General features: G+C 48.5%; 6 protein-coding genes across 6 annotated transcripts; 2 read left to right on the plus strand and 4 right to left on the minus strand.

Annotated features, from left to right (window-relative positions):
- Window positions 1-38: 38 nt before the first annotated feature.
- On the minus strand, window positions 39-1,728 carry N7519_002759 (putative prenylcysteine lyase; the record flags this gene model as incomplete). Its single annotated transcript, XM_057289537.1, has 2 exons — window positions 39-1,531; window positions 1,587-1,728. 2 exons carry the CDS (start codon window positions 1,726-1,728, stop codon window positions 39-41), a joined length of 1,635 nt encoding a protein of 544 aa, XP_057150739.1.
- A 263-nt stretch (window positions 1,729-1,991) lies between these two features.
- Window positions 1,992-3,318, plus strand: N7519_002760 (small subunit rRNA maturation protein TSR4; the record flags this gene model as incomplete). The annotated part of the gene is made up of 4 exons (XM_057289538.1): window positions 1,992-2,111; window positions 2,185-2,664; window positions 2,748-2,996; window positions 3,058-3,318. 4 exons carry the CDS (start codon window positions 1,992-1,994, stop codon window positions 3,316-3,318), a joined length of 1,110 nt encoding a protein of 369 aa, XP_057150740.1.
- A 624-nt stretch (window positions 3,319-3,942) lies between these two features.
- On the plus strand, window positions 3,943-5,437 carry N7519_002761 (terpene synthase family protein; the record flags this gene model as incomplete). The annotated part of the gene is made up of 8 exons (XM_057289539.1): window positions 3,943-4,091; window positions 4,143-4,266; window positions 4,323-4,341; window positions 4,390-4,584; window positions 4,646-4,805; window positions 4,856-4,945; window positions 4,996-5,029; window positions 5,081-5,437. 8 exons carry the CDS (start codon window positions 3,943-3,945, stop codon window positions 5,435-5,437), a joined length of 1,128 nt encoding a protein of 375 aa, XP_057150741.1.
- A 680-nt stretch (window positions 5,438-6,117) lies between these two features.
- N7519_002762 (CSN8/PSMD8/EIF3K family protein) lies at window positions 6,118-7,128 on the minus strand (the record flags this gene model as incomplete). The annotated part of the gene is made up of 2 exons (XM_057289540.1): window positions 6,118-6,688; window positions 6,962-7,128. 2 exons carry the CDS (start codon window positions 7,126-7,128, stop codon window positions 6,118-6,120), a joined length of 738 nt encoding a protein of 245 aa, XP_057150742.1.
- Window positions 7,129-7,826: 698 nt separating this feature from the next.
- N7519_002763 (folliculin domain-containing protein) lies at window positions 7,827-9,172 on the minus strand (the record flags this gene model as incomplete). The annotated part of the gene is made up of 2 exons (XM_057289541.1): window positions 7,827-9,107; window positions 9,161-9,172. The coding sequence occupies 2 exons, from the start codon at window positions 9,170-9,172 to the stop codon at window positions 7,827-7,829; spliced, it is 1,293 nt and encodes a 430-aa protein (XP_057150743.1).
- Window positions 9,173-12,699: 3,527 nt separating this feature from the next.
- N7519_002764 (putative regulatory factor Sgt1) lies at window positions 12,700-14,660 on the minus strand (the record flags this gene model as incomplete). The annotated part of the gene is made up of 4 exons (XM_057289542.1): window positions 12,700-13,773; window positions 13,818-14,024; window positions 14,096-14,295; window positions 14,363-14,660. 4 exons carry the CDS (start codon window positions 14,658-14,660, stop codon window positions 12,700-12,702), a joined length of 1,779 nt encoding a protein of 592 aa, XP_057150744.1.
- Window positions 14,661-14,673: the final 13 nt, after the last annotated feature.

Consider the following 14,673-nt stretch of genomic DNA (forward strand, 5'->3'; position numbering starts at 1 on the left):
AAAGGAGGCTGGCAAGACAAAACATGACATAAACAACCTTAGAGCTCCCGATCCCCAGGTGATGCCTCGATGTATGTCTGATCTCCTCGCTTCTGCCACGACTGGAACATGAGAGATGCCACGTTCCGGCCCATCAGCGCACTAGTCTCCATTGTCGAGATGAAGCTCTCGATGCCACCCGTGTACCACACGCCCGGAGCCAGAAGAGTCTCCTCAAATGTCACCCTCGGATAGAGAAGAGGATATGGGTTCCATAGCTTCTCATGGAACCAGCTGATATCACCTGTCGAAAGGTCTCCGATGGTCGTATTGCTTCCCACAGTCTCATTCTCCAGCCCCAGAATCTGGGCAATGAATTCAGCCGTGGGCCGCTCTGGCGAGAAGATTTTGTAAACGTAATGTTGCTGTGTATCTTCTTCAGAGCCCTCGACTGAATGATTCACTGTTCGAAGTGTACTGATACTCCAGAAACCGCTGGGCCCAACACCATCTGGGTTCGAACCCAGATCAAGGCCCTCGGGCAGAGTGGTCAGAATAGTCTCAGGCGCTCGAGCATTTGAGTCTTTCAGGCCAAAATACTTCGGTGAGATACGATGTGGGGATGCAAACAGTGTAACGTGCAGATTGACATATGGAATCTCATCTGGGGTGCTCTCCAAGGGAGGAGACATGGAGATACCCGAGTACTGCAAAGGACCGGCAATGACAACTTCGTCAAATACCTCATGCTCTGAGCTGACAGCGGTGTTTAACTTTGAGGAGACCCGCACAGTCCCATGGTCATCGCGTAAAATGTCAGTGGCCGTGGTATTCACTTTGATATTCGCTCCCGAAGCTCTCAGCGCGCCATCGAAAATGCGCCAGTTCCCACCCTTGATAGAAACCGCTCCATCCGTAGCCATGCAGACGATAGATTCCAAGCCATGAATCAGCGGCAGGTTCTGCCCATAATTCACTCGAGTACTTGCTTGGATGATCTCCCTCGCAAACAGCGAGTCGATGCTATTTGTATGGAGAAACGCATCGCCAGAAGATGCAGTAGCATTGATCAAGTCGACCGCAATAGCCGCTTCAGTAAGAGAGCTGAAAGGGAATAATGGCCCTTCATAAAGTCGGAGAAACCTGCCAACGACACTCTTCACCAGATTCTGAGTGTGCAGCGGCGCCAGTCCGTACCGCCAGAAGAGCCGGCCGATATTCCACCAGCTATACGAATTCTTCAACGTGAAAACAAACTTGTTCCCGTCCCAGATCCCGATACTCTCCTCAGTCTCCCTGGGCCGGGCATGGTCAGCACTACTGACCGTCAGACCGAGGTCACGGGAAGCGTTGACCAGGTTGTAATTGACCTGGACAAAGATGGAGGCGCCAAGCTCAATGGGGTATGCTGGGTCGTCGAATACATCGACTGTTGTTGAGCGACCACCGACATATGATTCACGCTCATAGACTGTGATATCGACAGGGATGTTGGCTTCATCTGCGAGCTTACGCAGTTGATATGCAGCAAACGACCCTCCGGCTCCGGCTCCTTATGAGGGTTATCAGTTGTATGGAACTACGCTCTTGTGTAGAGAGATGCATACCGATTATTGCCACCCGCTTAGGGGTTGCATTAACGGCCCCTTGCAGTGGCTCTTGTTCTGATGCATTACCAAACGAGATGAGTAGGATGGCTAGGATGGAGTATAGGAAGAGAGGGACATGCGGTGGCATAAAAGCCCGCATGATTATGGTAGCACTAGAAAATGGCAAAGCTAATTGGTAGGTGAATAGCAAGTTCTGATTAAACAGAGATTAAATATAGATCAGATATCAACAGATATCATCAGACGTTGAAGTCAAGGGATTGATGCCCAGGTGCCAGTGTAACTTGGTAGGTAGGCAATCATAATACGCTAGTCCCTGTTAGGACTAGTGCATTTCCATATCGCTTATCTTTTTTGAGGGGCATCACAGATTTGATTCTCTTAACTCCGAACCAATTCAAAATGGATCCCTATGACAGTGACTCCAGTGTCGACGAGGACTTCACCGATACTGGTGTGCTTTTAGGCTATGCTGCTGAGGATGTCATCGAGGACGTAATCAGCCATCTTGGAGGCTGGCCGGTATGTTCTACCACTGCGAAGGATCACTCTCTATTATCGGCTCCAACTGACAATAGCCATTTTTTCGTTTCAGAAATGGCTCGATGAAGCCTCCCCAGCACCTGGTGATTTCGCCAATTGCAAAGTCTGCAACAGCCCAATGCTGCTGCTCCTCGAATTGCACGGCGATCTGCCCGATCACTTCCCGACCGACGAACGACGCCTATACCTATTTGGCTGCCCCAGAAAACCTTGCAACCGCAAACCAGGCAGTATCAGAGCATTCCGTGCGGCGCGCAAGGTTACCGTCGGCGGACAAAACAAACAAGATGAAACAAAACCAGAGGAAAACAAGCCCGTCGCACCAGAGCAACCCAAGCAGGACCTAGGAGCGAGCCTGTTCGGCGCAACAAACCTGACAAGCAACGTATCCTCGAACCCGAACCCCTTCTCATCTGCTTCGGGCCCAACACCCGCAGGCAGCAACCCCTTCGCAACACCGGTCCAGACAACAGCTCCTACCGCCGAAAAACCCGTGTCTGCAAACACCCTGGAGTCCACTTTCGCCGACAAAGTGCGCATCTCCTCTCCGCCCCCCCCTCAGCCGCGACAAAGAAGACACCCGAATCAGGAACACCGGCGCCGTGGCCCGCGCAGTCCGCATTCCCTGCGCCGTACAAGAATTTCTTCCTAGACGCAGAATACGAGACTCTCTCCCGGCCGTCTTCACCCACAGTGCCAGATAATGTGCAGATCGAACCAATGGAGGAAGAAGGCACTGGTGCCGCGGAGCTGAAGGACACTTTCGAGTCCGAGCTCGACAAGGATTTTATGAAGTTCTCGATGCGCATCGAGCACAACCCGGAGCAGGTGCTGCGGTATGAGTTCCGCGGTGCACCGCTACCTGTACTCGACTAGCGATGAGGTCGGTTCCCGGCTACATGTTCACAACGCTCCTGGCGCCAAGGTCACCACAGTTGGTTCGGGGAGTATCCCGGCTTGTGAGTACTGTGGAAGTCAGCGTGTGTTCGAGTTCCAGCTTGTGCCGCATGCCATTACTATGCTTGAGGAAGGGCGTCCTGGTGTTGGGCTTGGGAAGGATGATGCGGGCATGGAGTGGGGTACTATCATCATGGGGGTCTGTGGTAAGAACTGTACGCCGCAAGAGCTGGGCGTTACTGGGTGGCGGGAGGAATGGGCTGGTGTGCAGTGGGAGGAGTTGAGGTAGATGTGGACGTTTTGCATTAGAGTCATTTGCCTACCTTAGGTTGTACATAGCAATTCTACCAGGAAAATTCTAGTATCTTGAATATATTGCCGTGGGATCGCCTGCAATCTTTATTGTATATAATGCGGAAGATGGCTTCACTACTGAGTCAAAACGCTCCAAGCCGGTTGACACGGGATTTGCGCTAGGACAACTAAAAGACCGTGCCTATCTAGTTAAGATCAAGTGAGTACTCTTTTCTAGAAAAGATTGACCTATATTGCTCGCCAATGCACGCGTCATCTTGCCCTTGAAACGTCTTAAAATGGTATAGATGGGCTTGATTCTCCTACATTTGTCAGTGATTTGGACATAGTCTATAAGATGAAGGCATATCACATGGAACCTGCTTCGTATAGAATAGATCGTCCTTCAGCCAAAACCTAATCTGAGATCTTGTACGACTTTGCACTGTTGTGTAACTACGTCTATATGCAGCCAGTAACAAGAATGGACAAGATCGACGACATACTTCCATTGTAATCTGAGTTATATATATCCTGAGGTAGAGGATAAATAACCCTACCCTGTCTTCTCTTCAAGTCCATAAACATTCTACTTGCTCTATACTTCAGTCACATCAAGATGTCCACTATCGAACAAATCTTGGAGAAGTTCAAGGACGTAGCGGTCCGAGTCCCATCAATCTATTCGTTGTCCCCTTCCTGGCATCCAAGAGTGGTTCCAGACTTGAACGGAAAAGTGGAGGAAGGTGTAGAATTATGGCGCCAACGGTATGCAACTTTTGCCGAATGACCTGTTTCAGCGAATCTAAAGACCCGAAGCTGGCTACTGGAGCCTACTGTTTACAAGCAGATCCGGGCTGCCGACTGTGGTTACTTCACACGAGCTACGAGTCCAGATGCCAACGTGGCGAACTTGCAGATTGGAGCGAAATTCAGTAGCTGGGTACCTGAACCACTCTTCTTTGAACCCCTATTCGGCTAACAAGGATCATACACCAGCTTTTTGCTTGGGATGATGGTATGTTCGCATCTCGTTATCTCGTGGCTTCTGATTAACAGGAGATAGCTCTTGATTTGGGCAGCCTCAAGGATGGGGCGAGACAACGAGAGCTAATACGAATTGAAATGTTAAGGACCATCCAGAAAGGCCTTTTGGGGGAGACTGTTATAGAACAACCCCCTGACTGGAGAGATGCGCCCCCTACTCTGGCCGAGTCGTTTTACGATATAGGATTCTCGCTTCAAGAAGGCACTGAGCTTGGTATGTCTTTTCCCTCACTCCAGCTTGTTACCTAGGTAGAATCATCCGGCTAATTGCACAGAACCTCTCCAACATTTCCTCTGCGACCAACTTTGTAGATATGTGGCAGGGGCATTCAGATTGGAAGATGCGTTTCAGGACGGTATCATCATGGATCTAGACGTCTATCTAGAAAACAGGATGGAAAATTCAGGTGTCTATCATATGATAGGGCAGTCTTTGTGAGTTCCCTACCACTACCTCATCTGCAATATATTAACAGTTATATTAGGATTCTACAGGATATCACTCTCCCAGCTTGGTTCATCAACCATCCTATTCAAAGGGAAATGATGAGACACATCAATATCATGGTATCAATGTGAGTATGTATATGATCAAATGGAGATCGACATCCTAATGGGTATATAGGCTGAACGACATTGTCTCTGCTCGCAATGAATTGGTAATTTCTCTTAGATTTAAGTATAACATCTTAGCAGCTGACTAGGTCTAGCGCTACAAACATGTCGATAACATAGTCCCTTTGCTCGTCTATCATCGAGGATTGGAACCACAGGAGGCAGTTTATCAGTCCTGTCAGATTATTAACGACAGCTATGCCACCTTCGAGAGCCTTGTGCCGGAAGTTCTTGACCTTGCGTCTAAAAATGGGTTAGCCGAGGGTCCAGCCTTTGTGACCTGCTGCAAAGATTTCTACATTGGAGCGGTGAACTGGCTGTATGAATTCTTCCCAAGTGATCAAACGGTTTCTAGTCTGAACCTGACAAACTATGGCAGATACAATTCCAAACGGTATCACGATTTTCGACCAGAAGATGGGGAAACCGAAGCTTTAATTCCCATGTGGTAGTAGGGGAGGAAGCGTTTACATCCGATCATTGAACATAAGACCGCTGCTATATATTGTTGTTGCCATTTCGCTTTTTTAGTACCTAATACCTACTATAGTATAGCCTCATCTACTTTATATCTCCAATCTATCAGTTGGAGTAATCATGCAACAGAAAGAGCAATGATACCTTATTTGAGCTTATATCCTTCATAATGACACTATATCGTGCTGTATCTCCATTGCTTATACATGTGGAACTGGCTCTGTATGATTTTTGATATTGGCAGCAAAGCCGGCCCTATATGGAGGCGCGACTGAAGTTATGTTATGGTATGGACATGACATCTCTCTCTCTCTTCCTCATATTATCCATTGCAAATATTCGCACGGACAAGTAAATAAAGAATCCAATACAGACAAGAGAAATAGAAATGGAAAAAAGAAAAAGAAAAAGAACGCCAGATGCGCCAGGTCCCGACTCATCTCCGAGCCCCTCCTCCATGCGAAATCTATCGTCGGTTCGTCACTTGATCGGGGGTGGGATTCATGAACTCATGTCATGGATGGAAATCAAATTTTCCCTCGCACAGCTTTTTGGAGAAGTTTAGAAAAAGGTTGATACGAAAAGAGGAAAGAAATGAAACATTTCGAATCGACGCGAAAAAGAAAATTCAAAAATAGAGCTTCCGCCAAAGCATTTATGCGGGCAACTCAAAGCCACGACGGATGACACGACCGAACTGCTCGATGCCGACGTGCTCGCTCTTGACCTCGGAGCGGGCCTCGTTCTCCTTGTTGGTAGGCACGCGGATGACGTCGCCGTCGACCTTCCAGCCGCAGACATCGACGACGAACTTGTTGAGCGCGTCACGGCTGCGGACATCGAGCCAGGACTCGAGGTTCTCGGCGGTGATGGAGCGGAAGGTGTTGCCAACCTCGACGGCGATGCGGATGCGGACAAGTTCCTCGAAACCGGCCACGTCGGCGGTCAGGTCGGCGTACAGGTCGTCCGAGTTCAGGGTGGACCAGAACTGGGCGTACTGGGCGGACTCGAGGAGGGTGGACAGGCGGGTGAGCTTCTGGACGGACTCGACGAAGTCGGAGGTCTGCGAGGCGGATTGAGCTTGGCTGGTGGTGGGGAAGGGCTGGGTGCTTGTTGGGAGCAGGGCGAGGCAGAGCGAGAAGGCGGGCGAGGGGAACACGGTCAGGGCCTTGGCCAGGATGTTGGTCACGGTGTCGGGTTGGATGAGGTGGGGGTTGAACTGGAAGCTGGATTTTTTGAAGAGGGTTTTTGTCAGCTTCGATTCGAGAATCTCATGACGATTTGAGGTTTTGCAAAGAAGAATGCCATGGTTTTGGTTTCAACCAATGCATGGGGGCTTCACGTTCAGTATCTTCACAGAATTTCTCAACACTCCCAAGTATATTATGGGGACGTCAGGTAATAGGAAACGCTTAAAAGATACTCATCATAGTAAAGCTTGAATATGATTTTTTTTTGGCAATGCAATGCTTCCATAAAACAAAAGTGGTCCAACTCACAGCTTCAGCAGGGCCAAGTTGGCGTAGCAGTCAAATGTCCGGTCCTCGCACTGCAGGGCGACATAGTCCTGGAAGACGGTGGTGGTCTCGGGATTGTACCGGTCGAGGCCATTGAGGATGGCCTCAATATGGGCCGGCCGGGTCTCACACTTGTCAAAGGCGACCATTTTGATATTGTTGGAGGAAGGTGGGAGGTGATGCGGGTCTTTTGTCTCTGCTGTTCTTTTTGGTGGGATTTTCCAAGGTTTGATTGTGGCCGTGGCCGGATTAACCCGAAATGGTACGTTTACCCGGAATTCTTCCGGACTATAATATTAGGCATGTGCATACTCCGTACAATAAAAACTTCAGTCTCCGAAAAAGTGGCCAATGGCCATGGATTGATTCGTGTTCAAATAATACATAAAATACATGTCTCTTGAATTCCTCGTGCGATCGTGACATCCCAATCATAACCGAGCACCAGTCTCAAGAAAGGAAACCCGCTAAACAGACGTGCTTGAATCGTTGAACTCCGTAAAGATCGAACGAGGTGTCCAAGAGAAGAAAGACATATCACCCTGGGGAAAAACCGAAATCAAGGCTGGTAAACAAGAAACTCCGTTCCGTGTTTGTCAGACGCCATAGTCTATGCCCATGCCATATCGCAAAATACAAGAAGAAAAGGCCGAATCCGTATGCAGAATGAGCAATGCAGAGATCGGTCGAAACAGCTTGCAAACCCGCATAAAAGCAAAAAAGGAAGCGCAAAAAAACGAAGCAGAAAAAGCAGAAGAAAAAGCAGAAGGTTGAAGGTGCCTGAAAAACAGAACAAAGCAGGCGGGTATCTCAATAAGAGGTTCATGCAAATGATGAAAAGAATATTTCAAGCCATGACGGGCCGGCGAGGCGTAATGGGAATCGCCTTTGGTCCCGCGGAGATTTCAAGGTTCGAGATGTCGATATCGTCGCCATCATACTTCTGGTCGCCCTCTGGCTGTCTTGCCTTGGAGACGAGGACTGGCCGAGAAGGACTGGCGCCTTCTTCGTCGCCCACAGTGCTGCAGACAAAGCGTTCCTCATTGAGAGGGATTCCGCCAAACATTGCGCCGAGCTGGTGCAGAAGTGCGACGAAATGAGCATGTAATTCAGTAAAGATGTATTCATTGCCGACGATTTCGGCTAAATTACGGGCACGAATCTGGCCAGCTGCACGACGGCCCGCCGGATCCATACCCCGGCCAGTGAGGAAGGATGAAACGGGAGGGTACTGGCGGCCGGGCTGTCTTCCCGGGTTGTTCTGCTCATCGCGGGTCTTCTCGTCTTCCTGGAAGCGCTCAGCAGCGTGTACAATGCTGGTTGCGATGCGACCGAATGCGCGCCAGATAATGGGGCATGCGCGGAATGCTCTTCCGGCATCTCGTCCTGCCAGTGCGACCAGTGCATAACTGCGTCGCTTGCCGCGTGCCATGGGGTCTGGAAGGCGGAAAATATAGGCAATGGTGTAACCAGCGACGCCGTCGCCGAAGCAGATGGGGCCGGACGAAAGTCCCCGGGGCAAGAGCTCACAGCTTAGGGTGCGAATAGAAGAGCGTCGGAGAAGCGCATAGTCAGCGGGGTTAGGCGGCCCGCGCTGAGAGAGATAGGTGTGAATGTGTGTGTGGCATGAAGAATCGGAGGTAACCGAGGCAGAACGAAGTGAGTCAGGAGGAGACGCATGAGTGTGGTAGTCGGTCTCATCATCCAACTCCGTATGGTTGTTGCCGCATGAGTAAACTAGCTCGCGAGAGCGGAGCACCGGGCTAGTAGAATTGCCCTTGGCGTCGCGACTTCCAGGCGCACCCGGAGGTAGCTGTTTGCTCACAGTTTCTGGCAGAGACAAGCTACAACTGGCGCAGGTATCGCCATTTGCACCACTTCGGTTGGATTTATCTTCGGGTGAGGTCGGATGTCCTTTGAGGAAGTACGGGTGATCTTCAATTCTGGGCGACTTAGACTCGGCAGATGTCTGGGATTGAGACTGATCGATGCGAGACTCATGTGAAGCCGGGGTACCCTGGGGAGAGTGGTCGGATTCGGGGTGACATTGCGGACATGAAAAAGGTAGGACCTGCGAGCAAATAATAGAGGTGGGACCATGCACCTCGCAGAAGTGCGTCAAAGAGAGCTAAGAATGTCAGTCCAAGCACATAGGATGTACCTTTCTTTTTTTATACTCACAATGAAATCCATGGTGGACCTGATCAAGCAATAACCAGCATCTTTAGTCCATTGTCCCAAGGCATGCTGTGACTGGATGATGACGAAAGGCTGGTATGCGGGTCCACACAGTGACCAGGTTCCGGCAAGGTTAAAAAACAAGAAAAAACAAAAAGAGAAGTTTAAAAAGGAAGAGAAGAGCAAAGAGGTGAGATATTAAGAGAAGAGAGAGAGAGAGGGAGTAGTGGAGTAATGTGATAAATAAGAAGACAAGCAATAATAATCGAAGGGGCTAAGGCCCTCGGTGGAAGCCCGGAAGTTGCAGTTACGGGAACTCCCAAATGGAAGGTCAATGGAAGAAAAGAACTTCTCCACTGGTCCACTTTCTCTTCTAACTTCTTTTATATTATTTGACTTTTACTACTCATTTTATTACTTTTCTATGACTCTTTTAATTCTACTTTATCTCTCTCTACTTTATTGTACATATGTCGGTATTGTATTGAAAGTACTTTTTTGCCCTTTTAACTTATAGTTACACCACCCTTCCGGATAGCCTTCCGATCACATTCTTTCATACTCTTCTCCTGGATTGCTGCATGTGAAAGTCATTCTAAAATCGGGCCGACCATTAATATTCATGGGTTTCCGTGCTTTGCCTAGCGCCTTGTCCCGAGGGGCCGTTCTCGTCTGCCTTTGGGCCGTTGCGTAGAAGTGGATATGTCTGCAAACAGGGGCTCCATGGGAATATGTGTGGTACCAATGATCGTGCAGATAATTTAAGTGAATATTAATTACATTTACTTCGTATGATCTTGATCTTAATACATATCAATTGGATTCCAAACACATTCTGAGAGATTATATGATGTATCGATTGGACAAATCGTCAGGGGTTCACCGCTTCCTCTTTCGGTATTCTGTCGTATGGGTTTTGCTTTTTATTATTTTCTTTTTTTAATATTTGCTTTTTCTTACCTTTCATGTCACTCGAAAATCAGCATGTGTCAGATCAAGTCTGCCGTCTCTATTCCAGCCATCTGGATTTCGGGGGGTAATCTGGAGATAACTCCGTGTTAGGGGCACAGTAAGGAGGTAATGGAAGAAATTCCTTGTCCTCCGATTTGTTGAACGTCATCATATTGGATGTGTACAATATACGGAGTATTCCAGAGGGATTCGGCTATACTCCCTCGCTTCTGGAAAGACGATCTTGGGTCCCAGAAAAATATGCTCATCTTTCCCCAAGTCGGACACGAAACAGTTCCGTGGAAAAGTGGGAATTCGGGGGAAATAATCCCACGGTTAGCGTGTTCAGCAGGGATCTAAACTTTGTGGGATTTCCCGACAAGCCTCCGGGAGTCGTAGGATCATTGTCGATAACCCTTTTTCGCCGTTACATTATCGTTTCAACTCTAAATGTTGTCTGTTGTATACAAATATACTCGAGGCTCATTCTCCAAATAGACCGAGAAATCTCCCCTTCATCCGGAGGATCTTCTTCGGAGTTAAACCCCATTAAATATGTTATGGGTCCTTTCATCCGTCCCGTCCAAATGGCAAACGGAGGCGGCTAATGTACATCTGTACATCCCCGATCGTATTCCGTCCACTGGGCCAGGATATATTGTACAGGCTATTTTGACAGGATGAAACAGATATTGGGACTCCAAAATAGCAGTTGCCCCGGCATTGTGCCGGGATGCTAAATCCTTGATCCTTGCCGACATCCGCCAGGTGACCTCCGTACGGAATATGTCTATATGCAGGTTAGGTACTCCGTACGGAGTAAAAAGTACTTGCAATCAGGCAGCCTGTACCACTAGTCGTACACTAATTACACTAGTGGTCCACGGGTGGACAATGTGTAGCAGCATTAGTCCTGTCATCTACTTTGTATAGTATAATATAGCCCGTCTCATTCCTTCCGTGTATTCTCACCCTATCACGCCGAAGACATTGTTGATTTCTGCTCCAATTTAATGAGGGATTTTAACAATAATATTTATAAGCAAAGTAAAAAAGTAAAAGGAACGGTAAACCCACCCGGACACGAGCGGATCCCTTATTATTTTCGCCACAAGAGGCACACGACACTTTTTAACGGGTTTTGATGGATTGCCGATTTCCTTACGGAGTACTCCGGACCGAATATTTATTTCCAGCGTCTCCATTTCCTTCGACATTTCACCGGGGTACTGGACTCACCTTAAAATACCTCATATTCCACAGTGTTGGTTCTACTATGAGACAAAATATATAAGTACAATATACAGATATTATGCCAAATAAACGGAGTAGTATAATTGAGTTTATTATTTACCCACTATGAACCGGATGCCGATTATTTTGGGAAGGTGAATCCGTTCCAAGAAATTCCAATATGATTGTCATGCAGAAGTGGACCCGCTATGAGACACCTTTATAGTATTAGCCCGTCAGGAACAATCGGTAAGCTAAACACTTGGGTCGATCCAAGACATGGGCGATCTAGCCACGTGGAATTACTAAAGTACTACGGAGTTGACCTCGGGATGATCAGCGTTTTATATGCAACATATGCAACGTATACAACATATACAACATAGCATAGGTACGGTGCCACCCTACAACATTGCACAATATTATATATTCGATATCATTGGAATCTATGGCTGCACGGCCTTAATAGAGCCAAGTCACAAGATTTGGTCACTCGGGCCATTCGCCTCGACACTGTTGTTCCACCGCGGGCACATCATCGTTGATATAGATGGGTACGTACACGCCTCTTCTGCAGTCGCCACCCGGCATGACAGTACGTGGCTTGTTGGATTTATTATCATGTATCACGTTGTGCAGCTGTATGCCTTGCCCTACGAGCGAGCCCCACCAACGCTAGCGAGTTTATTCAAGCAGCTGGGCATTATCCCGTTGAGCCATGTCTTAGGAGAATAGAACATGTTCAATGAAAATAAACAAGTTTCATGACTCTTAAATTTGCAGATGGCGGGCTATACTCCGTATAATGTGTATGAAGCTTTAGTGTAAGCTTAAACTGTCTCACGACATTTGACCGGAAGATATGAGTGGTCTAGCAGACATTTTGATTTGTTTCCACAAGTTACTTCTTTAAGGGGTATATGACTACTCAACCTAGAGAATGCACATAAAGATGTAAAGATTTTGAGGCAGCAAAGCCTCATCTAGTCTCGCTGGGCGGAATTGTTAAGCCCAACCCATGAAGCCCGTCTAACTTCCCAGGGGAGTTGGGCATGGGATGGGTACAATTAAACCCGCCCGAAAGATGGAACCAGAAGGGGTTTTTTTCTTGTCCAAGACGTAGGTTCGACCTTCGTTGTCAACCCGTTTTCCCCGCTGGCGATATCAGAACCATATTGACCAGCAACCACAATAGGAACAAGCCTTTGTCTTTGGTCTACGGGTAGCCTTGTCCAGCGAAACGACCGATCTCTTCAGTCAACCGCATAGGGCTGGCCTTAGATCGATCCACTGCTGGTCCAGAGTCTGTTCTTGCTTTCCCAGGCATATTGAATGATTACTCTCACCATATTGTCACCTCAAGGGCGATCATATTTGGGCATGCGCATGTTCATCATTGACAGCATATTGCCTGCCGGACCAGAGGCTCCAGCTTGGCCCTGAAGACTCTCCAGCAAATTCTTAGCAAGGTTGATGTTGATGTTCTCATCCTCCTCGTCTTCATTGGAGATGTTGGCAGCCTTTCCCTTGGATGCACCTGCTCCGTCAGAGAACAATTCCTGTGGGCGCCGGTTGAGATCCAGCACGCCCGTCCCTTGCAATTCTGCCTCCATTCGTCGGGAAAGCTCCTTGATCTGCTCCGTGTCGTCTTCCCCGTCCGAGTCGAGGTCTTCCACCCGTTTGCGGATGGAATCGGGTGCAGAGGGCATGCCCATCATCTCTTTCATCATTCTGGAGAATTCCTCTTCGTTGAATGACGCGTCCTTATCCTCGCCTTCACTGTCGACTTCCTCGTCATCATCATCTTCGACGTCAGAATCCGACTCGAAGTCATCAATGAAATCAGCACCATCGAAGCCCGCTGAATTGTCATTCAGGAACTCTTCAAAGCGAGCCACGATCCGTTGAAGATTCTCCTGGGCACCGGAGTCACCGAATTTGCCAGCATCTTCTCCCTTTCCTCCGCCTCTTCCTTTGAGCTCTGTCTCCAAATCTTCATAGTTGATATCCAGCCATTTTTCATCGTCGTCTCGCTTGTCCCAGGTTTCTTGGATTTCTTGATCGGTGGGAAGGGTTTCATCCCCTGTCTCCACATCCTCGAGCAGGAACTTCATTTCCCTGACTGCAGGCTTATCTTGGTTTTGGGGGTCGTGAAGCAGCATCTCGAATCCACACGCGAGTTTCATCCCCGCTTCCGCCCGTTCATATGCTTTGCGGTCCTCAGTCGAGGGCAGCTTGCCCGCCCAGGTATTTGGCACAGGAAATTCTTGGCTTTTGAGTTGCGCATATCCGACACGGGTAAACCGAACACTAACGTCGACCAAGTCGTCCGGCTTGAAAACAAGGCCGGACGCATCCTTCGCTCGCAGTGGCCGCAGAGCGATCGGATCACGAACATAGAACGCCTCCACAGCAGGTGAAATGTAGGCTGGCTTTTGGTGTAGGAGGAATGCAACCTTGCGGGAATTGTGATGACGGCGGAGTGAAGGTTTTCGCTGATTTGCTGAGGGTACTTGCGCAGACGGTAAAAGGCCTCTTCTTGGATTATCGTTGAGCGAAGAAGGCGACCGGGTTCATTCTCGATAATCTTTCGTGCCTCTGGAAGTGAAATTTTCTCGGTAACCTGTTTTTTCGCCTCCTGCTTGGGCTTGATGATTCGGAGGTCTCCTTGGTGAAGCCACACCTGATCCATTGTTTGGTTGATCAGTATGATGTCTCCAATAAGCCGAGATAAGTTGACTAGCCATAACTCACCCTATTATCTGCGACATCTGGCTCTATCCATGCCGGGAGTGTTCCCGCGGCTTCAATGAGAAGAAACTCGCCATCGCCGTCCACCACTTTGACCCAAATATCTTTGTGTCGCTTGGTCAGCTCACGGAGGAAGTACACAATGACCCATTCATCTTCGATAGAGTCGCCGAAGGAGGTGCGGCCCTGTAGTGAGGTGATTCCTTAAACCCCACAACAATTAGCTTCAACTTTATTTGAGGGTAGGTTTTTAGAATAAGAGTTCGGTACCGTCTTCTTTAATAATCTCTAATCGGAAGGCCTCACGCTGCCAGATGTAATATTTAAGCAAATCTTTGGTTAAATCTGCAGCTGTACGTTGCACCTCAAGTAGTCGTGCTCGGGTCTCGGCAGCTTCATCGATAACGGCGGGGGTGGGGGAGGGCGGGATATGATAAACTGAGTATTCAACAGCGTCGTCGGGGAGCTCCGGTTTTGGGATAGGACGGAAGGTTGATTGAAACCACGCGAGATCCTCCTCAGAAGTCATGGCTGATCTTGTGCTGTCAAAGATCACGGATGACCTCATGCATTCTTCTGAT

Source organism: Penicillium mononematosum (genome assembly GCF_028829835.1).
Source record: "Penicillium mononematosum strain IBT 11891 chromosome Unknown utg000002l:1.0-8112719.0:1.0-8118358.0, whole genome shotgun sequence".
Classification (NCBI taxonomy): domain Eukaryota; kingdom Fungi; phylum Ascomycota; class Eurotiomycetes; order Eurotiales; family Aspergillaceae; genus Penicillium; species Penicillium mononematosum.